This window comes from Thalassophryne amazonica, chromosome 6, assembly GCF_902500255.1.
Source record: "Thalassophryne amazonica chromosome 6, fThaAma1.1, whole genome shotgun sequence".
Classification (NCBI taxonomy): domain Eukaryota; kingdom Metazoa; phylum Chordata; class Actinopteri; order Batrachoidiformes; family Batrachoididae; genus Thalassophryne; species Thalassophryne amazonica.
This window is the reverse complement of record NC_047108.1, coordinates 8,766,321-8,789,797: the sequence shown is the minus strand read 5'-3', so window position 1 is coordinate 8,789,797 and position 23,477 is coordinate 8,766,321. Positions and strand designations below refer to the sequence as shown.

Genomic DNA, 23,477 nt, shown 5'->3' with positions numbered 1-23,477 from the left:
GTGCACATGAGAGTGCAATGGTACCAAATGTATGGAACCAAATTTGCACTCTAAATGGAACCAAGCCGCACTCTGAATGCAATGCAACACAAATGGGATTAATTAATCCATGTCATGTGACATACAAAGCACCAATCGAATGACAAGAATCCACTCAGCAGTTATAAAAAAGATCTATAGAATGAATTAAAGATTGGAGTTTTTCAAGAGTTAGACTGTTTGTGCTGAAGAATAGGCCAAAAATCCTCCTGAGCAATGCATGCAGCTAGTTTCTCCATACAGGAGGCATCTTGAAGCTTCATTACCAACAAATGCTTTTATATGAAGTATTAAATCAATTTCAGTAAGCGTGTTCAACATTTTTCCTGTGTCATTCCATTTTACTACACATAACTTAATTTCTTTGTATATGTGAATTACTTGTATTTTTACCAACATTTGGTGAAAATTTCATGTTGGGAGGACCTTTAGAAATACATTTTCTGGGAAAAATGGTGACATGTTCCATCCTTATTTTACCCGCTGTGTGTGTGTGTTCCTCAAAATCTGCTGGAGCCACTCTTCCAATTTGGAGGTTACATCTCCTCGTACTACCACTTTGTACTTTCCCTTCCACATCTGCTCCAGTTGCTCCTTCAGCCATTGGTAATTCTTGATTTTCTCGTGCTTCTACTTTCTGATGTTGCTGTCAGCTGGGATTGCCACCTTACTCACACCTGCAGTTTTCTTTCTCTTGTCACCCACCACAATGTCTAGTTGGTTGGCCAGCAGCTTCTTGCCTGTCTGGAATTTGACGTCCCATAGGACTTTAGCCCTATCGTTCTCAACCACCTTTGGTGGCATCTCCTATCGGGACTTGGGGACTTCTAATACGTATGTGGCACAGATGTTCCTGTAGACGATTCCAATACTTGGTTGTGCCTCTCAGTGTATACTTGCATCTTGCATCCTGCTGCTATGTACTGAATTGTCAAGTGTCTTGACATCAGTGGCATCGATCTCCTGTGGCCAATTTATTATCCCAGCTGGGTATGTGATGGCTGGGAGGGCATATTTATTGATGGCTCAGATGTTATTCCTACCATTGACTTGGCTTCACTGCACCTGTCTTACCCTCTGGAGGTATTTGGTTGTGGCTGAACTTCTTTCATCTTCATTATGGATTCCATTGACTTGTGGGATTCCCAGGTACTTGTAGCCACCTTGTATAATGGCTTTCATGCCTTCTGGCAACTCCAACCCCTCAGTCTGGATCACTTTCTCTCTCTTTGCCACCATTCGGCCACACTTAGCCAATCTGAATGACATCCCGATATCCTTGCTATAGATCCTGGTAACGTTGTTCTGTGATGTTGACTGGTCCTTGTTCTGGGAGGTGCCTGTGGTGTGCTCTTAGGACCACCAGCCACTTGGCATTGGTGTTGTGTGATGCCTCTTTCTCTGACGTTCTTCCAAAAGCCCTACATAAATAGTTATTGTTATTAACGTTAATAACCACAAATTTGTGATTTTTGGGATACAAGTCACAGGACCGCCAAATCTAGTAAAAAAAAAAAAAAGAAAAAAAAAGAAAAGACACATATACTCTGGAAATATGGTTCACACTATGAACTCTGATAGTGATGTGTGATGACATCATGTGGTGATTGTTTCTACTTTTCTCCCCCCCCCCCCCCCCCCAAAGCCCAAATCTGACAAGCCTGGTGTTGAAGTATCTGCAGACGTACACTTTGTGAACAGAACGGGGTCACCAAGGTAATGTCTCCAAATCCTACTACTCGCCACTTTCTTTGTTCCACTTTTTCCTCTTATGTATTTATCAGCTCAGCTGCTTCTTTGTTTTTGACAAAGGATGAACTCCACGTCCGAGCTGCACAGCCCAGAAGTCAACGGAACAGACGACCAGTTCAAGAAATTCCAGTTGGCAGTTTTGCCTCTTCTGATTCGCCCACAGCTGGATGACCTCACCAGGAAGAACTGGTCATATTTGACCAATGAGGTTATTGGTTTATGACTTACCTTTTAGTTGCAGAGTTTGTTGTCATGTCTTCTTTCATTATGGAGATATGTTTATAGTGATAGTGTTACAGTGACATCATTAATGTACTATTTTGTACGTTTAATGTACTATTAATGTACTGTTTTGGAAGGAACTGCAAATAAGTAATATCATCAACATACCAGATTGAAAATATTCTTATTCACCAAACAAGTGCACTGCGGAAGACGTTTGGGAACCACAGCAATATGGTGAATGTCAGTTTGTGCACACAAATCTGTGGTGTCAATGAATGCTTGTTTGAAGTATCTTAAACAAGCAAGTGTACTCATTTATGAGGTATTTCAAGATTTTAGTTGTTATCAGAGGGCTCACAGATAAATCCTCCAGTCATGGACACAAAGCTTCTCCCTCTTGACTGACACAAGAACACCTCCAAGACTGGATTGGAGTTGTTAAAAAAAAAAAAAAAAAAAATTCACTCACAGCACTTTTATGTCCTTCCTCTTATTAAAACTGTTCCAGCAGGTTCTGCTTATAATGCTGTCATAATATCAAAGACTGACATCAACCTGTAACATTTTAAATTTGCTTTTCATAAGGTTTTGCATATTTTCTAGAAATATCAGAATAATTTGAAATGAATTTATTTAGGTGTATGTGAAATGATGAAAAGGTAATTAATGGCACATTTATCAAATTGGTTATGTGCAAGTAGAAATAATATCAAGATGCAAAAGCCAAACTCCTCTAGTGCAGCGATTGCCAACCTTTTTTCTTTGGAGCCTCCCCCACTTGTACCTAAGAAAGATTGAGGCTCCTCCCAGCCCGCGCACGAATTAGCTGTTTGGTGGAGTGTATAGACCCAGCAGCCCAGTGCGCTCCTCAGTGAAGTATATAAACATAACTTTGAGAATGCCAGAACAGACAATACAGAGGGCACCAGTGTGATTTTTGGTGTCGACTTCACCAAGGGGAGCTTGGACCTTAATTTGGGAACTATGGATCTTGGGGAAGCTTCAAAGATGTCAACACTTGTAGTGCGATCAGGGTCTAGATCCCTGTTGATTTAGAACAGCAAATCTCTTATGTCAATAAGGTCTTCAAAACTGGTGACTCTTGTCCCCTTTCCCTCAACCGTTCTCAGATTCCAGATGTCAAGGACACATATCAAACCTGGGATGGACCCAGTGGCTCCTGCAGCAGCTCAGTGACATCAGAACTGAATCTGGAGACAATTCAAAGGAGTTGCACTGCTCCAGACCGTACTGGTATCCGGATCTACTACAGTCCTCCTGCTGTACGGCGCATGGACCACCAGAGAAGGAACCATGAAGCAACAGAGCAACAAGAAGCCCAGATCAGGAGGTCTTCCCTGGGGTTCACTACTTCAGAGACAGACACTGCTGACATGGAAATGGAAGATATTCAGAAACAACAATCACCATCTTCATCTTGGTCTTCATATGAGCAGTGGTTAAGCTCACTATCCAGCCAGCACAGAGAGCTACTGGAGAATAGAAGTGGCTGCATTTCTGGTTCAATCCCCAGCGTCATCAGCAACAGTGTTGGTGGGTCAGCCAACAGTGTGGTTGATGGGATATCATCGCCGTCTACATTCCATGGGCTGGAGATTGGAGAGATTTCGGCTAACTTAAGTGATGACATGAAGGAGATGACCAATTGTGTCCGTCAGGCCATACGCTCCTCCTCTCTGGAACGGAAGTCCAACAAGGATCCAGGAAATCAAGTAAGTAACATTTTGAATACTCGCATGGATTCAGGTGGACCAGCGAGTTTTGTCCATTATAATCAAAATCTGTTTTATGTATAAAATGGACAAAATCCATTATATATAGTTACAGTCAGGAGGCGCCGAATGATCTATGGGGAATCCCCAACACCAATTAGGTCTACATAATTCCTTGATTAAATACTTGACCTTGAATAGGGGACTGCCTCATTTAATGGCTCTGTCAAAACTTAGTTTGAAAAAAATAAAATAAACGCCTGCCTGAAATAAGCTCCGAGCATTATGTGCATTAAAAAGATGACATTTGTCGAGTCACTCTTTTTTCTATGTTCGCTGAAGAATGGTACCTTAAAATCCTAAGGCATGATTTATGCTTCTACAACTCCGTAACTCCATGGCCATGCAATGGCATCGATGTGCGCGTGACCCTTCTAAAGTTCTCTGTCGCGTTGGTGGTTGCTTTACTGCAATTTGCCGCAGGAACAGTGACTTTTGCTGGATTAATTTGTCCCTCAACGAGTTCCACTTCTTTATACAATCATCAACCTCCAAACCAATTGTACGTACAGTTTCCCTCCATGAATTGCGGGTCAATTCAGCGTCTTTTTCTGACTCAGTGTTGTAAAGTTGGTCATATTTGCGGACGTTTCTGCCAAATATATGTGATCCATGATTGAAATGTAATTGGCAGATGCAGTGCAAATACTTTTAAAATATGACGAGAGAAGAAAGAGTGAAGACATAAAAGTGACATATCACAGCCTTTGGGGCCTCTGTCATTAAAGCAGGTGTACGGGTTCTTAGCCACACAGAGGGCTCTGATCTAAAGTGGGTGTCTTTGGTTCATCACACCCAGGGATATGTGTGAAACTTAACACCATATTACAATGCAGACAGCAAGCAGCATTTTGTTAATAATTGCTGGCCTTGGATTACAGCCTGCCTCCTTTAGGCGCCAGGTCTGACCGCGGTTTGAAAAAAATAAACACCCAGGCTTTTCATCAAGGAGGGCTCCCCACTCTTAGGGCTGTTCTCGAGCTTTATGATCTGCACTCACTAACAGAAGAGGGGACCAGTGGACTTGCATTACATTACATTACACTAAAAACTTCCTCTATTTCTCTACAATTTGTTCTTCTGTTTTGTGTCTGTATCTGCCACCCAGGCTGTAGCCGTGTCCACCAGGTCGACACAGACTGCTGCCCAGTACGTCAGCGTGGGACTTCAAACCGACAACTTCCCCGGCAGCCGGGGGATGGGGTTACAATCAAAACCCTGGTCTCCCCGGCCCACGGCAGTGAACACGTCCTCGTTAGTGTCGGCTAGATCCCGACAGATTTCATCATCACTGGACAAAGTCCACAGCCGCATCGACAGGCCTTGCTGCTCACCGAAGTATGGCTCACCAAAATTACAGCGCAGGGTTTCTTCTGGTACTTACACATTTTTTTTGGCATTTGTTCTTATACTCTTTGAATGTTTTGCTGTAAACAGCTAGCAAAAACACTGCATTTTAAATATTTTAGGCTCCACCTCCAGACTGGATGGGACATCCTCCCCTAAGGAGCGCAGCCTATGGAGTTTCCAGCAGAGACCTGTGAGTGGAGGCGGTGGCTCAGCCTGGGCACGCTCCACCACCACCAGGGACAGTCCCGTCCTCAGTGGGCTCACGGACGGGCTCTCCAGCCTTTTCAGCGTGGTGGAGCACTCTGGAAGCACAGAGTCACTGTGGAGGGGCGAAGGAGGTGGTAAGATATGAGGAAGAATTTTTGTAGGTCAGCTGGTCACAGTGTGAATCGTTTTAAAACTAAAAACTGTTTTTGTGACAATATTTCTGTTTTGACCACTAGGAGCCAGCCAGGGTGCCAGTCCAGCACGGCAGACCCCTGCGGCAGGGAAACCCTCTGGTGCGGTGACTTGTGGTTCTGATCCGGCCTCTCAGAGATACGGAGGCCTAGTCCAGGAGTTCTTCAAGAATGTCTGCAGCAGCCGTGAGCACGGAGCTGTCATCCTGTCTGCAGACAGAGCTCAAAGAGACTCCCTGAGTGGTGTTGGAGGTCTGAGTACTCTTGCGGGATTCTGCAGCGGGGATGAGACCAAGCCAGAGTGTGTATCGGCTGGGATCGGCACAGTGGCTGGGCTGGTCGGAGCCAATGACAGTGTGATAAAGATTGTTAATAAAAGGTTGATGAGACAAACAGCTGGAGAGGAGATGGTTGGTATAATGGGAGGAGGGAAGGAAACGCTCAACAGCGCAGTGATGGAGGTAAGATTTTTATTTTACACAGACTTCCTACAGACAGAAACCACTCTTAAATGTGTGTACAATTAAAGTGTTAGAAGAACTCTGTGGATTACCCAGATTTTGTGAAGAAATTCTTTCTTTGGCATTGCTCACACAGTGCAGCGTATAGCGGCAACGCTAGTGTTGAATCGTGAAAACACGTGTACAGTACTACGTTGTTGTTAGTGTTGTACTCTGTAATTGTGATCATCACTGAGTTTTTAAAATGTGTATCGCAAAGCGTTTTAGAAGTCCGCGGACACTGATCTGTGTGTCACAGATACAAATCATTTTCCTGGGATCCGTGGAACTTCGCGGAGTATAAATGCCACTCAAAGCATAGCTGTTATGACAGTCGTCATAAAGCGGGACTGGTTGGTTGCTGCGGCGACGCTGTGTGGCTTCTGCAAGACACTTAAGCTAAACATAGCATGTGGACACTGCAAACTTTTAGAGCTCTCAAGTTTTTAAAAGAAGAATTTTGCAGCATGTCTGTGTCACAGGTTGATGTCGGACAGAGAGAAGATGGCAAGAAAGATGATTTGAAAAAGTCTGATAAAGACAAGAATCTGTGGAATTGTCGCTGGCTTCATGAACACACCTGAAAGAACGGGGAAAATGAGCTGTGCCCTCACTAAACACGGTAAGAATTTTTCTCTCTGGAAAATAAACATTGTGCTGTTCAAACAGGATTTTAGACAAGATTATGTGACTTTTCATTCATTAATCTAGGCTTTCTTTCATTAAAAAAAAAAGATTGGCTTTGAATAATGGATTTACATGAATTTGCACAAGAATGTAAATGAGTTTTGTTCATGTAGACTTTTTTCATGGGAAAAAGAGACTGACTTTGAGTGGATTTGGAGTGGAATATTTTTTACAATAAGGTATGTTACTAATATTTTACCATGATTTTCAAAATATTCTCCAAGCTTTAGCTGTGGTTTTTGAAGTACTTTAACAGTCTTTTCAGTCTTCATGAATTTCATGTAGTTTAATTGTTCTAAGTTAATGCATAATTTGGTTTACAATTAAAAGGAAAATTTTTCCAGGTCCTACTTCCATGTCAAATTCTGTTATTTCAACATTAACATTGACAGTTCAAATGAAAGATTGAATATAGGATCATTTAAATATGCACTAATTGTGAGGGGTTTTTTTCTTCCAGGAGATGCTGAAAATGTATCATTAGATAAAAAAAATAAATCTGGTTTCTGGGGCCCCACAGGGTCTGAGACCCCTGCAAATTTTCCTCGTATTTCACAATTTTCATTTCACAGCCCCGCTTCAAGCAACACTCTGGGACCTTGATTTCCAAATAAAATTCAAAAATTAGTTTTCATCTCCAAAAAATAAAGGGGTTTGGAACACTGGTCCAGTTCTTTTTCTCCTTAGTCCAAGTAAGAAGGTTCTGACATTGTCTGAAAGAATGAATGAATGAATGAATTTTTTCGGCACACAGATGAACAACAACAAAGACAATAACAAAACATATAAAAAGAACAACGTACAGTGAACACGTGTGGTCGAAAGGGTGAAGGCAGAAGCAAAGCTTGTAAATACCCTCCCCTTATACCATAAAAAATAATCTATACAAATATAAATATATATACTCATAACAATACAAAAGTAATGTGGATGAACCAAATAACTTAATCAATGTACTAAAATGTCAAAACACAACCAAAGATGCAATAGTGCTCAATCCCAAAGACAATGACAAAATTGGTAAACCTCATTTGTCAAAGTGTAACGGGTCAGTATATTCTTTTTGTAAAGCCTTTTAAAGCTAACTAAGGTAGCAAGTAATGTAATGTTATCAGGACAATTATTGTACCAAATATTAGTACCTTTGACCGAAACACAATGACTTTTTACAGTTGTTTGGCTCTTTAGTTTCTCAAATAATAATGTCCCTTTCAAATTGTAGCAAGAGTCACTAATTTTAAACAGATCCTGTACATGTTGAGGCAAAAGATTATTTTTAACTTTATACATAATTTGTATTGTGATGTAATCAACCAAGTCCCAGAATTAAAAAAATTGTAAACAAGCAAATAACAGATTTGTTGGCTCGTGATATGGTTTATTACTGATAATTCTCATAGCTTTCTTTTGCAACAGAAATATTGGGTTAGTATTAGTTCTATGTGTATTTCCCCAAACTTCAACACAGTATGTCATATTTTAAAGTATGATATAAAATGGTTAATGAATGTTGGGAGAGGAAGTCTTGTGCTTTATGCAGACATTGTCGATTTAACATAATGTGTTTTCCATCTTAATTTGTCATCAATATAAATACCAGGAAATTTTCTATCTGTTACAATTTCAGTTTCATGTAATAATAAGTTTCTGCCTATGTTCCTGGGCTTATTCCCAAATATAATACATTTAGTTTTACCAAAATGGAGCAATAATTTGTTTGAATCAAACCATTTAAAATTCTGTAATTCATTCTTCATCGTGTCCAGGAGCTGTGTCCCAAATAATCCCCACTACAAAACACAGTCGTATCATCAGCAAATAAAATACAACTTATGGACTTGGAAACCAAACATATATCATTAATATACAAAAGAAACAGCAGTGGCCCAAGAACTGAACCCTGGGTCACCCCAAATGTAATCTTCAGGAATTCAGAATTTGTCCCACTGATGTGGACACACTGATACCTATTGTGTAAGTAGCTCGTTATCTAATCATGTGCCAATCCCCTGATACCACACTTCTGTAACATGTCCAATAGCAAAGTATGATCTATAGGATCAAATGCTTTCTGTAAATCTAAAAAAAAAAACAGTATATTGCTTATTATCAATCTCATTGGAAATTTAACAAAATCCATTACAGCCAATGAAGTAGTGCAATTCTTTCTAAAATCGTATTGCTGCTCGCTAAGGATGTGATGTTTAGTTAAGAAATCATTTAACCTCATTACAAATACCTTTTCCAAAATTATAGAAAACTGTGGTAAGAGGGAGATTGGCGTATAATTTGAAAAAAACATATCACTTCAGCTATATTCATTTTGAAAGGAAATTTCTCAGTCATTAATGACAAATTACAGATTTATGTTTAAGGCTTAACAATACAACCCCTGGCAAAAATTATGGAATCACCGGCCTCGGAGGATGTTCATTCAGTTGTTTAATTTTGTAGAAAAAAAGCAGATCACAGACATGACACAAAACTACAGTCATTTCAAATGGCAACTTTCTGGCTTTAAGAAACACTATAAGAAATCAGGAAAAAAAATTGTGGCAGTCAGTAACGGTTACTTTTTTAGACCAAGCAGAGGGAAAAAAATATGGAATCACTCAATTCTGAGGAAAAAATTATGGAATCATGAAAAACAAAAGAATGCTCCAACACATCACTAGTATTTTGTTGCACCACCTCTGGCTTTTATAACAGCTTGCAGTCTCTGAGGCATGGACTTAATGAGTGACAAACAGTACTCTTCATCAATCTGGCTCCAACTTTCTCTGATTGCTGTTGCCAGATCAGCTTTGCAGGTTGAAGCCTTGTCATGGACCATTTTCTTCAACTTCCACCAAAGATTTTCAATTGGATTAAGATCCAGACTATTTGCAGGCCATGACATTGACCCTATGTGTCTTTTTGCAAGGAATGTTTTCACAATTTTTGCTCTATGGCAAGATGCATTATCATCTTGAAAAATGATTTCATCATCCCCAAACATCCTTTCAATTGATGGGATAAGAAAAGTGTCCAAAATATCAACGTAAACTTGTGCATTTATTGATGATGTAATGACAGCCATCTCCCCAGTGCCTTTACCTGACATGCAGCCCCATATCATCAATGACTGTGGAAATTTACATGTTCTCTTCAGGCAGTCATCTTTATAAATCTCATTGGAACGGCACCAAACAAAAGTTCCAGCATCATCACCTTGCCAAATGCAGATTTGAGATTCATCACTGAATATGACTTTCATCCAGTCATCCACAGTCCACGATTGCTTTTTCTTAGCCCATTGTAACCTTGTTTTTTTCTGTTTAGGTGTTAATGATGGCTTTCGTTTAGCTTTTCTGTATGTAAATCCCATTTCCTTTAGGCGGTTTCTTACAGTTCGGTCACAGACGTTGACTCCAGTTTCCTCCCATTCGTTCCTCATTTGTTTTGTTGTGCATTTTCGATTTTTGAGACATATTGCTTTAAGTTTTCTGTATTGACGCTTTGATGTCTTCCTTGGTATACCATTATGTTTGCCTTTAACAACCTTCCCATGTTGTTTGTATTTGGTCCAGAGTTTAGACACAGCTGACTGTGAACAACCAACATCTTTTGCAACATTGCGTGATGATTTACCCTCTTTTAAGAGTTTGATAATCCTCTCCTTTGTTTCAATTGACATCTCTCGTGTTGGAGCCATGATTCATGTCAGTCCACTTGGTGCAACAGCTCTCCAAGGTGTGATCACTCCTTTTTAGATGCAGACTAACGAGCAGATCTGATTTGATGCAGGTGTTAGTTTTGGGGATGAAAATTTACAGGGTGATTCCATAATTTATTCCTCAGAATTGAGTGAGTCCATATTTTTTTCCCTCTGCTTGGTCTATAAAAGTAACCATTACTGACTACCACAATTTTTTTTCTTGATTTCTTATAGTGTTTCTTAAAGCCAGAAAGCTGCCATATGAAATGGCTTTAGTTTTGTGTCATGTCTGTGATCTGCTTTTTTTCTACAAAATTAAACAACTGAATGAACATCCTCCGAGGCCGGTGATTCCATAATTTTTGCCAGGGGTTGTACAATCAATAATATTTTATTTTTATTTTATTTTATTTTAGTTTTTATTACATCTGCTTTGCAGCTGATTTGCGGACAGTCTGTGAATGCATAACAAACACGTCACGTAAACCCAAAGTGTGGCAGAAAGCGACATACCTGCCAGTCAGTGCCGGTTCGGCTGTGTAAATCCACAAAGACGTAGCTGCTGCAATCCAGGACTTTTATTTAACACCAACAAAAGGAAGAGTTGCTGTTCAGCCACAACTCATGCAAAAAAAAAAAAAAAAAAAAAACACTGTCTCACACCCAAGCGGCTTCCCCCCTCCCGCTCCCCAAACTCATGAACAATTAACTCTCGCATGACAACATGAAAATTAACTCTGTGATCAACTTGTCCAAGTCCAGCAAATGCTCCAGAGGCTGTATTGTTGGTGTAAATAGTGATGCCGACGGCCCGAGTGCGCTTCTTTTATGACCGCAATGCAGATGCCGTGCACGCGCAACACATGCGTGATGCATGCATAATACACCCGTAATACTGCCGTGATAATCTCAATGTGTCGGATCAGTTTCCTCACTACATGCGTTATATAACCGTGATTGTTCATCATATATTCGCTGTATATTATTAATACATCCGTAATTCGTACTGGGACATTTGTCATTTTTGGCCATTTTTGTTGCGGACGACAACGAACGCCCGCAATTTGTATACTCAATTCATGCGCAATTAATCCTCTCCCCAGTGGGACAGGGCCCTAAAATGGTAAATGGACTGCATTTATATTGCGCTTTTCCATCTGCGTCAGATGCTCATAGCTCTTTACAAATAATGCCTCACATTCACCCCGATGTGACACTGCTGCCATACAAAGTGCTCACTACACACCGGGAGCAACTAGGGGATTAAGGACCTTGCCAAAGGGCCCTTAGTGATTTTCCAGTCAGGCTGGGATTTGAACTGAGGATCTTCTGGTCTCAAGCCCAATGCCTTAACCACTAGGTCATCACCTCCCCATCGATGCAAAAGATGGTGCAAAAAAGAAATAAAACTAGTTTTGAAAAGGCCTGTAAACTGGTCAAGTGCCATCAATGCTCTGTTTATCTTACATTAATGGTGCTCAGAGCTCAGAGGAGTGCTGTTTCACCAAATAACCTTGAAATCAATGGAAGACTTTGGTTAAAATAAAAATAAAAATCTTGTTCTCACATCCACTTCAAAATGTAATAAATGTGTCCTTAGCCCAAGGATTTCCATTGAACTGAAGTTCCTTGAAATTCTGTTGCCTTTTAAAGACATGCTGTCGACCATAAAAAGGCCTGAACATATAAAGTCCTCAAAAGAAGTAATGAACAGACTGAGTTAAGTCTGTGAAATGCCTGTCACACTGTCTGAGACCAAAAACACAGCTTTACATTTTCTGTTAACAAAACTCTCCAGATGTGTCCATCTCCAGCATTTACAGCCTGTTCACAGCATGTCACTGGTGTGGAAGAGTTTAAAATCAGATGAAATCCAGTTTAAAGTGATAAATTAAAGTTTGTGCACCAAATTTTTAGTGTCTTTTTCGATGAAAGTTATATGTTGTACAATCCTTTTGACCCGGTAAACGAATAGTCTCCGGAAACAACAGCAGTTTCAGCATTTACATTTAAAACCAAATAAAAAAGACGTGTGTGTGTGTGTGTGAGCTTTGCTTCCCTGACATCATCTCAACAACATATATGGAGAAAGCAATTAACAGAGATTCTCCATTTTTGCGTTCTTTCCACCACTACAGACACCAGTTGTTGGACGTGTGACCTCGTACTTTGCATGAATGAACTTGTCACTACTCAGCCTGATAGCTGCAGTGCACAGAAGATGTGGGTGCACCAAACAATCTGTCGGACACAGCAATACAGAGGTTATATCATTGCCTTGTCCAAGAGCTAATGGTAGACGGAGTCCAGTTCCACACATTTCTGACTAATCGGAGAACAATTTGAAGTACGCGTATTCCTCAAATAGGTAACCAGAGCACAGACTGCAATCAGGGAGCCGAGAGCCTCTGTGCATGTCTCCAGTTACTTTGTCCTGCCTCTCACTCAAACTCACCCTCTTACAGAAAGTGCTTTGCTGCCACCTACTGGGTAGAGAGCAGAGCACTTTCTCTAACATACTGGCATTCCAATTCTATTAATTACTGAAAAGTAAATGAGGTGAATCATCTCATTTACATCTTCCTCAATGATGACAAAGTAAACATTAATACCTGGCAATGTTTGTCCTTCATTCTATGCACCAGTGCTGCATATATTAAAGGATATGTGTGAGGCAGTGTGGAGCTGCTTTCTGGATGACCGCCTGCCTGTGCGTAAGAAGGAAGACTGTTTTCAGTACCTTCTGGGCCTTTCCGAACTGTATGCTTACACTCTATGGGAAATGTGTAATTAATCATCCAAGCTGCAGTGGTTCCCTCTTCATTATAATTATAATTTCATTTATTTATAAAGCACCAAATCACAACGTTGCCTCAAGGTGCTTCACACAAGTAAGGTCTAATCTTACCAACCCCTAGAGTAAGAACACAGGCGACAGCGGTAAGAAAAAACTCTCTCTGATGATTTGAGGAAGAAACCTCAAGCAGACCAGACTCAAAGGGGTGACCCTCTGCTTGTGCCATGCTACTGACACACTTGACAATACAAATATACAGTACAGGATTTTTTGGGAGTCCATGCTGGTGCCCCTTGACAGTAGGCTGGTTGGGGAGGGGGTTTCCTTACAAGGGAACCTTCTCCGTTGTTCTCCTAGCCATCATGGATGCCCACTGCCGGTTTTGCATGGTTGATGTGGAAGCATATGGGAGAAAATAGTGATGGAGGTTTGTTGTCTGCAGAGCTTTCAGCCTTGGTCTAAGTAGAGGTATTAGACCTCTCCTTGGAGCAGAGGAAATGAGCCATGTACCCCATGTGTTTGTGGTTGATCAGGCCTTCCCTCTGAGAAAGGACAAGCTGAGGCCCTTTGCTGGGTGACCAGAGGAACAAAAGAGGGTTTTTACAACCTCAGGCTTTTCCATGCCAGGAGAATGGTTGAGTGCACCTTCAAGATCACAGCTGCTCTGTGGAGGCGTTATCAGAGGGTGCCTGTGTGCTTCAAAAATTTTATGGGGTGGGAAGATTGTTCAACTGTGCCTGCAGTACCAGCAGAGCCACTCAATGGTGCTCTGGACATCAAAACAGTTGGAAGCAACAACGCCACCAGAGACTGCAAATCAGTAACGGACACATTAGCTAGATATTTTTTCTGAGACGGGAGGTGCAATCTGAAGACCTCCTTACCACTAACTCTCGAAGAATCTCCCGCTGATCAACACACAATCAAGGAAAAATTGAAAAGTAGTAACAGTAGTAGTAGTAGTAGTAGTAAGAGCTAGTAATAGTTATTGTATTTACTGTACCAGCAGTCTAGTTGCTATAGTAGTAGTTGTGGTAGTAGGAGTTATGGAAGTACCAGACAGAAGTATGAAATCAAAATAATTTTGAAACTAGTAGTAGCACTTGGAGAGTGCCATAGGGTCACTGATGTCACATGGAATACCCTTTGGCAAAGTGACTTATTCCACGCATCTACCGTCATGTTTCAGATTCAGTGGTTAAACCCTTAGATCTTCAGCAAATGTATTTATAAAGAAAAACTGCATGAACGACACACGTTTTTTAATTTTCTAAGAACAAGTTTATTCAATGAGGAGAAACAAATGCTAAATTATTGTTGTGTCGTAACTTAATTTTTGTTCAGCCTTTGTGACCCGTCTTCATGAAGTTAGATAAAACATGTTGAAATTGGCCCTATCCTGCAATGATAAAGAATCCTTAAAAAAAATTACTGGATCTGGATCGTGTTCTGGATCTTACCAAAATTGAATGACTTCAAAGTTAGGCCAAGATACACCCCTGGTAAAAATTTCATTGAAATCCACTGAGGATTTTTTGAGTAATCCTGCTAACAAACCAACCAACAAACAAACAAACGAACGCGACCGAAAACATAACCTCCTTGGCGGAGGTAATAATGAATAAATCTTTAAATATCTTCATCTTACATCGTGTCTTTATTACCAAGTCAGAATATATGAGCCATTACCAGAAACTTTAAAGTGGATGAAATGTGGGCATTCTTAATCTACAATTAGTTAAAATAAAGGGTCATTTGTTAGATTTGGTGCAGTCAGTCCATCTTAGCCGACCCCCCCCCCCCCCCCCCCCCCCCCCCCCCCCCCAAAGCACACTAAAACAAAAAAACTCTCTGTTATGATCCTTTTTGTAAGTCATGCCATACAACTCTGGGCAGCAGTGGTGGCTTCAGAGATTTTTATTCTGCAGGTGCTATGGGGGAGCTTGGCACTTTTATGAGGGTGTTATGAAAAAAGTGTCGTGGCTGCACTCTGCGTTGTTTTGCCTCCGCCCATTCACTCTCCTTGGGATGCAAACTCATAATCCCTGGCATGGGAGGCGGACTCTCTGACCAGAGGGCTAACACCCAGGGCTCTGGCCTTGTGACCAGAAGCTCCTTTTGGGCAGTTGGGGAGTAAGTTTTACTAACTACATATGCACAGCGACTCCTGCTGGTCTCCGTTACATGAAGGCTCGTGTGTCGCGACGGCTCTTTGCTGCACCTCTGCCACATTCATGGGCATGCGTACACATAACCACATTCTGATCTGCGACCGTCACTAATGACATACAGAATGACCAAAATCACACACAAAACTAGGCTACTGTTCAATACAAATATCCACAGACCTACACATGTAGTCTACAGCAGTGGTGGGCACAGTTTCGCTAATCCGCTAACTGCTAATTATCGACGCTCATGTTTTCATTATCGGATTAGCTTTTCAGATAATTTTGAAAACCATCAGCAGACTAATTATCTTCTGATAAATTATGGTCCGATAATTTTTATACCGCTAACATATTTTTGCAAGCGTGGTGAACAAAGCTTAACAGTTACAAACATTTATGAAGTCTGACATCAAAGATTTGAGTACCTACTTGTTAAATTATGCTGCTATAGACTTAGACTGCTGGGGGGTTCCCATGATGCACTGAGTGTTTCTTTCTCTTTTTGCTCTGTATGCACCACTCTGCATTTAATCATTAGTGATTGATCTCTGCTCCCCTCCACAGCATGTCTTTTTCCTGGTTCTCTCCCTCAGCCCCAACCAGTCCCAGCAGAAAACTGCTCCTCCCTGAGCCTGGTTCTGCTGGAGGTTTCTTCCTGTTAAAAGGGAGTTTTTCCTTCCCACTGTAGCCAAGTGCTTGCTCACAGGGGGTCGTTTTGACCGTTGGGGTTTTTCCGTAATCATTGTATGGCTTTGCCTTACAATATAAAGCACCTTGGGGCAACTGTTTGTTGTGATTTGGTGCTATATAAATAAAATTGATTTGATTTAAATGTTTTGGAGTAGATGTACAGTTCTATCCTCTACAAACAGAGGAGAGCTGGTTTCAGGAGAAACTGCTCTGTTCCCTGCAGACAAAGGAGAACTGGTCACAGAAAAGAAAAAACTCATTTCTTTTGACCCCATACTGGCTCGCTGGCATTATCACCCAAGTCATCCAGAGGCATACAGTTTTAACTTATGTTTACAATTTTAACCAAACTAATTTTGGACAAGTTATTTAAACGTCACTTCTGAAGTTTTATAAAGTAAAAATATCAGACATATGTTTTAGTTTTAAAGTAATGCACTAATTTTGAAGCTTTTAGTGTGGACGTGCTGTGTCCAGTGCATTATGGGTAATTTCCATACATTCACGAAAGGAGAAATGCATTTGAGACGCTCTGATCAGGCTGCACACAGACAACAGCGTTAAACCCTTTGTATATTGTGCCTATGGATTTCATTCATATGTTTTTACGTCAGACATGCTTGAACCCTCGTGCGCATGCGTGAGTTTTTCCACGCCTGTCGGTGACGTCATTCGCCTGTGAGCACTCCTTGTGGGAGGAGTCGTCCAGTCCCTCGTCGGAATTCCTTTGTCTGAGACGTTGCTGAGAGACTGGCGCTTTGTTTGATCAAAATTTTTTCTAAACCTGTGAGACACATCGAAGTGGACACGGTTCGAAAAATTAAGCTGGTTTTCAGTGAAAATTTTAACGGCTGATGAGAGATTTTGAGGTGATACTGTCGCTTTAAGGACTTTTCACGGTGCGAGACGTCGCTCAGCGCTCTCAGCCGCCGTCGTCAGCCTGTTCAAGCTTAAAACCTCCACATTTCAGGCTCTATTGATCCAGGACGTCGTGAGAGAACAGAGAAGTTTCAGAAGAAGTCGGTTTCAGCATTTTATCCGGATATTCCACTGTTAAAGGAGATTTTTTTAATGAAAGACGTGCGGACGGATCCGCGCGTCGGGACACAGCCGGTGCGGTGCAGCGGCACAGGAAAAACACCTCCGTGTTGATAACCATTTGTAAAATCCAGGCGGCTTTTGATGGCTTTCAGTGGAGTGAGTATATGAGAAATTGTTTAACAGGCAGGACATGTTCCAACTTGTCCTTAAGGCTTTCAACAGAGGTGTTTTTCCTGTGGCGGAGCGTCGCGGCGGCTGCGTCCCGACGCGCGGACCCGTCCGCACGTCTTTCATTAAAAAAATCTCCTTTAACAGTGGAATATCCGGATAAAATGCTGAAACCGACTTCTTCTGAAACTTCTCTGTTATCTCACGACGTCCTGGATCAATAGAGCCTGAAATGTGGAGGTTTTCAGCTTGAGCAGGCTGATGACGCTGCCTGAGAGCGCTGAGCGACGTCTCGCACCGTGAAAAGTCCTTAAAGCGACAGTATCACCTCAAAATCTCTCATCAGCCGTTAAAATTTTCACTGAAAACCAGCTTAATTTTTCGAACCGTGTCCACTTCGATGTGTCTCACAGGTTTAGAAAAAATTTTGATCAAACAACGCGCCAGTCTCTCAGCAACTTCTCAGACAAAGGAATTCCGACGAGGGGCTGGACGACTCCTCCCATAAGGAGTGCTCACAGGCGAATGACGTCACCGACAGGCGTGGAAAAACTCACGCATGCGCACGAGGGTTCAAGCATGTCTGACGTAAAAACATATGAATGAAATCCTTATAGTTTTTGAAAAAAATAAAAAGGACCGTTACTTTATTGACAGCCCTCATATATTCTCTGGGTTTATAGACGTTATTGTGTTTGTTTTATGTAAAAATGCCAGAAGAAGCCCAGGTTGCTTCTCCATTATTTTCAATTGGAATCTTTGCGAGGTGCAATTGCTTCCTGTTTGCTCTTTAACGTCTTGCTTATATCAAACACTGTCTGTCCTCTTTGTTCCAGAGTAATATATATAAGATGTCTGAAATTTGGTTTACGTTTATTAAATTCCACGCATCTTAAATGTAGCAGACATGGATTATTTATTTGGAATATTTGTTTTAGCAAGTTTTCAGGGTCTCTACTGCCATCTCCTGGCCATTAGTGTTCATGGCAGTATTCGCCCTAATGCCGCGTTCACACCGGGTGCAACACGAGCAACAGCGGCAACAGGTTGTCATGTAATCCCTATGGAAGGACGCGTTGTGGCGCCACAAAACTTCAAGCCACGCAACAGACGCAAATGAAGTGATTTTGAGCGATTGCCGCGATTTTGAGCGATTGCCGCATTTGTGGCGCGATATCTTGTCGCGTCGCACTCCTCCCCAAGTTGAAAAATCTGAACTTTTTCGTCTTGTAGCGCCGCAGTGACCAATCAGGGACTGGATATGTAGTAACGTGTAGATGTCTGGAGTTTATACTTGATGTGGACATGTCCTGTCTCTGGCAGCCAGCCTGTGAGCAGGACTTATATCCCTTTTGTCCTTTATTTCACAATTATGACAGAGTTTGAGGGGAGAGCGAGCAACACTGCAGCAGCGGCAGACAGTTTTTGTTTTCTTTGTTTACATGTGTGTGCGCGAACGACTCGTGCATGAAAATAATTTTATTAACTACACAGATGTATAATAAAACAAATGGTGACTGGTTTATAACAATGATGACAGAGTTTGAGGGGAGAGCGAGCAGCAGAACTGCAGCAGTGGCAGTCGCCTTTTTTTTTTTTCACGTGCGCGCACGAATGAATCATCCATGAAGATAATTTTATTTATTAACTACACAGATGTATAATAAAACAAATGGTGACTGGTTTATAACACATTGATGACAGAGTTTGAGGGGAGAGCGCACATGTGCACGCGTGAATGGGACAGGAGGTCCTCAAACTGTGTCCTGGAGAGGTGGAAGGACCGCTGAAAGCAGCCGTCATCCAGATGCAGCTCCTGCAGCATATAATGAAACTCCCCGCTGCTGGCGACATTTGTCAGCTTTCCACAACAAATAGAGCACAGCAACTCGCTCCGTGTGATCAAGGTCTGCCATGGTGACTTGACTGACAACCGGAGCCGGAGAGCGGAATGGAAGCTCCTCCTATTTGATGACGCATTGGGGCAAATTTTCACAGCGAAAGCAGAGCGACACACCGGGCGATGGTGGCACGTCCATCGCCAGGCGAAGGAAGCAAATTTGTGGCGTCGCGTCAAAACTAGGGATGGGTATCGATAAGATTTTATCGATATCCATACCATTATCGATTCCGCTTATCGATCCGATTCCTTATCGATTCCCTTATTGATACTTCTTGTTAATTTTTTTGTGTACTAAAAGTAGGCTTTACAGGTTTTCTATGTCAGCGGGTCAAAGAGCTTTTTCTTATCATGCACCCAGTCTGTAGAACAGTCTTCCTGCGACCATGAGGCAGTCAGAGTCCGTGGACATTTTTAAGTCAAGACTTAAAGCCTATTATTATTCTCTTTCTTATGAATAGTTTTTATTTTTGATCTGTTTTATTCTTTTACTTCTGTTTTTAATTCTGTATTTGAATTTTTTAATTTTTATTTATTTATTTATTTTAATTTTTTTATGTTGAACTGTTCTATGTGAGGCGCCTTGAGACGGCTTTTGTTGTGATTTGGCACTTTATAAGCTGATTAAATTGAAACTGAACAACATTTTATTGAGTCTTAAAGTAAATAAATATGAAATTGGTCACTAGATCCTTAAACTTTGGACATAATAAACTCTACATGGTGGAAACTTGATCTCTGGACATAAATAGAAATAAACAAAATCTGTAGTTATTGTCAAAAGCATTTCCTTTCAGACATTATTGGCATGAATGTCTGCACGTCAGGATGTAATTTATAAAGAATGCAGCACATCTCATTTTGGGGAAAAAAAAACATTTTAGTTGATTGTAGTTTCTTGTCTATCACAATGCTTGTAAGAGGCATCATATTATTTAAAGCAGCAATTCGTTTTGAAGTTATTAATTCCGACCAGACTCTGTCTTGGCAGAGAGCAGCGCAGCGTTTGGAGCTGTGCCAACAGAATGGAGGACGATCCTTGTTTCTTGACTGCAACAAGACAAGAGTCCCAGTGTCACTTTAATCCACACAAAAGTGACTCACGATATTTTAATGGCTTTGAGAGGGGTTAAGAAGCGAACTTGTCATTTCTGAAGAGCAGCGAATCAAAGAACCGACGAACTAGTGGATCGAAGCATTGCTTCATTGGTTCACACTTCAAAGTGGTGTCGCGCTACAGAAATGGTTGATTACAGAGCCGCTGCGGGGTCTGTAATCAATGTAGAGGAATGATCATTTTCCCAGCAAACACCCTCAAAAACAACGGCTGCTCTGAAGGACCGATAAGGGAATCGTTAAGCAAAAAGGATATTGATATCGGTGGATCGAATAATTTCTTAACGATACTTGAAAAGAAGCAGTTCTCGATACCCAACCCTAGTCAAAACTGCTTTATTTTCCAAGACCTCTGCCTCACGGCGACACTGCTATATGCTGTTAAAGAATAATGACGCTTTTTTTGTGTGTGTGTACAGTTGAGCTTAGCTCCTCTCAACTGCTTCACTGCTGCAAGACATGTAGTAAACAGAAGCTTCCAGCAGTGGGCAGGGCGCACAAAGACAGAAGTGCTGACTCAGAAGCGATCGTGGTGTTAAAACTCAAAATCAGCTTGTTAGTAGTTGCAAGTGTACCGGAGACAATACTGAAAGTTATCGGTTAGCTGTAGCTTCCGATAATTTTTTTGGGTGGTTCATTGGTTTAGCTTCATAAAAGATATTAGCTGTTATCGAAGCTAACGTTTTGGTTAGCTGTGCCCACCACTGGTCTTTAGCCTCAGTTAAAAATGCCAACGGCAGGCAAAGGAGAAAATCTTTCACTTACCATTGATGTCTACATAACAGCACAATGCGCCTGTTGTGGATAAGAGCAAAAGCATCAATGATTTAGTTGCTGTCCGAGGCCGTGTTCTCTGATGGGTAACTGCCAGGAGTGACACCGGGTCACTGGTTTCTCCGTCCCCACTGCTGTTCCACAAGGAGTTCTTGAGGCGACACAGACTTCACTTCTTTCTAATTCCACTCATGGATATTTTAGCAGCAAAAACTGATCCATTTCAGCAACTTGAAACTACACTCACTGCAGTATGATGTCATAATGACATTGTCAAACGTGATGCCATTCAAAGTCAGGTTTACTCATTTTGTGTAAAACCATTAGTTCTATTGATGAATGTTTATTTTCGTTTATGAGTGAAATATTTATCTAATCACATAAATCTGAAAATGCCAGAAGTGTCTTACTGTGGAAAACTGAAACGATGATGTCATCACCCTGCCTAACATGTTAAGAGTGTAATTTTACAGTGTAATTTGGCATATTATTTTTTTTCTTATTCTTCTTGGGGGTGGGACAAAGCTCCGGCATCCTCCAGCTCAGGCTGAAAAAACACACTCAGAGCAGACAAACACCGAGGGACTTCTTTAAAAAAAAAAGCCCTTAACAAGTAACTTCCAACATAAGGAATTCACACTTTTCCAGACGTCAGTTTCCAAAACAAGGGTGTCACATGCAGAACAGTTTTCAGTGATGATGAATCCTGGCAACAGGTCTGATAATAAAGACTTTATTTAATCTGTGTGTCTCCTTCTAAAGTTTTAGCTTCCACTGCTACATTGATTACCTACGTCTTCTTCTCCATTTTTGTGCACATACAGGCCTGGCATGTGTATGACAGCATTTTCACATGGTTTCACAGGATCTGTGAGAACGGAGCTATTTCTTGAATGGAACACCTTTTTAAAAATGACGAAAAGATTTCACTGTGAACTCGACGTTAAAAGCACGGGATGAAAGTATTGGCTTATATGATATGTTGCCTGAAAAGGTGCTGCAATGTCACCCCTGAACAGTTCATAGTTGTGTTAAACATGCAATGTAATTAATTAATTTTATAAAATTCTTTTATAAAATCATAGCCTTACCTTAGCCTAGCTGACCCGGTGTTGCTGTTCTTGTCCAAACAAATGGAGTGCGAAGTAGTACGAAGGTTATATTCCCTCTTTTTATTCAAAACCATGGGCTTTCAGTTTGAGAGTATGCTTTATTAAATTCACTTGTTCTCTTAAGACGAACATTTTTCTCATTCAGAACTTGTTCTTGTTTTATTCCAGTTGGCATCCAGCATAATGGTGCATTACTGCCACTTTCTGCTCCGGAATGTGAATCACAGTACCTCATTGAGTATACAGGAGCAGCTGCCATGCATGTAGACAATGCCATGTTGTGGCCATAAATGATAATGCAGTATTCTTTTTAATGTACAAATCATTTCAGAATATAAGTGAAAGGACTTCCCAAACTAGTTAACAACTTCCTCAACTTGTAATGGAGAAAATACGGTAGCTTGAAATGACCTTGTCTGGCCTACGTCTGGAACCTACCAAGACCACGTCTGCTTCTTACCAAAATATTTGAAGATTATTTTTCTGTCAGTCAACAAAGTGATTAATTATTTTAGGACATTAACTGTCCCAATAACTTTTGACCAGTCTGTTGAACTACTGCTAGTCTTTGTAATAAGAATGGATTATTTTTGTTTCCCAGGATGCACCCTGTGACTGCGCTTCCCAGTCTCACGCACCCTGCCTCTCTCGATCATCAAGACCGACCAATCGCCATTCACTCGGACAGTGCAAGCACCGCCCACAAGATTATCCAGTGGCAGCCGAGGAGAAAGGAGACGCTTACCAGGACTGACGACACCTACTGCCACACGCAGTGAGGCACAGCCACATTTAGAATACCGATTGTTCACAGATGCCGCATGTCACTGCCACGAAAACACGGATACACGTCAACGTCTAGACTCTGCCTCACACACAGACACCGATCTAATGCCAAGGACTCAAAACACAAGCCCCGCCCTTCACAAAACTACCAGCACAAAAGGAAAGAAGACACGCCCACAACAAGTGCAAATGAAAGAGTCGACCGTGTAAAATGATGTCATGACTCCACTTACAAGCCAACTTTTTTGAAAAGTTTTTCCTCAGATTAAAAACTCACTTTCATAGATCGACAAGGCAATACAAGTCGGGCTGCTTGAACACCAACATTCCACCGTGTTTGTCATCATGCTGTTGGATTGGCAGCCATGTTGGATTTAGAAGTGCTTATATATATATGTACAGTAGTGTTCAGAATAATAGTAGTGCTATGTGACTAAAAAGATTAATCCAGGTTTTGAGTATATTTCTTATTGTTACAGGG

At 41.2% G+C, this 23,477-nt stretch overlaps 1 protein-coding gene across 1 annotated transcript in view; it reads left to right on the top strand.

The window, feature by feature from the left end:
- The window catches only part of soga1 (suppressor of glucose, autophagy associated 1), a 306,906-nt gene extending 283,681 nt beyond the window's left edge, over positions 1-23,225 (top strand). Inside the window, exons 18-24 of the mRNA XM_034171735.1 lie at positions 1,685-1,755; positions 1,852-1,999; positions 3,147-3,749; positions 4,918-5,185; positions 5,279-5,497; positions 5,603-6,018; positions 22,812-23,225. Coding sequence (XP_034027626.1) covers positions 1,685-1,755; positions 1,852-1,999; positions 3,147-3,749; positions 4,918-5,185; positions 5,279-5,497; positions 5,603-6,018; positions 22,812-22,964 — 1,878 coding nt within the window. The 3' untranslated portion in view covers positions 22,965-23,225. The remainder of the gene's footprint in view (positions 1-1,684; positions 1,756-1,851; positions 2,000-3,146; positions 3,750-4,917; positions 5,186-5,278; positions 5,498-5,602; positions 6,019-22,811) is intronic.
- The last annotated feature ends 252 nt before the right edge of the window (positions 23,226-23,477 follow it).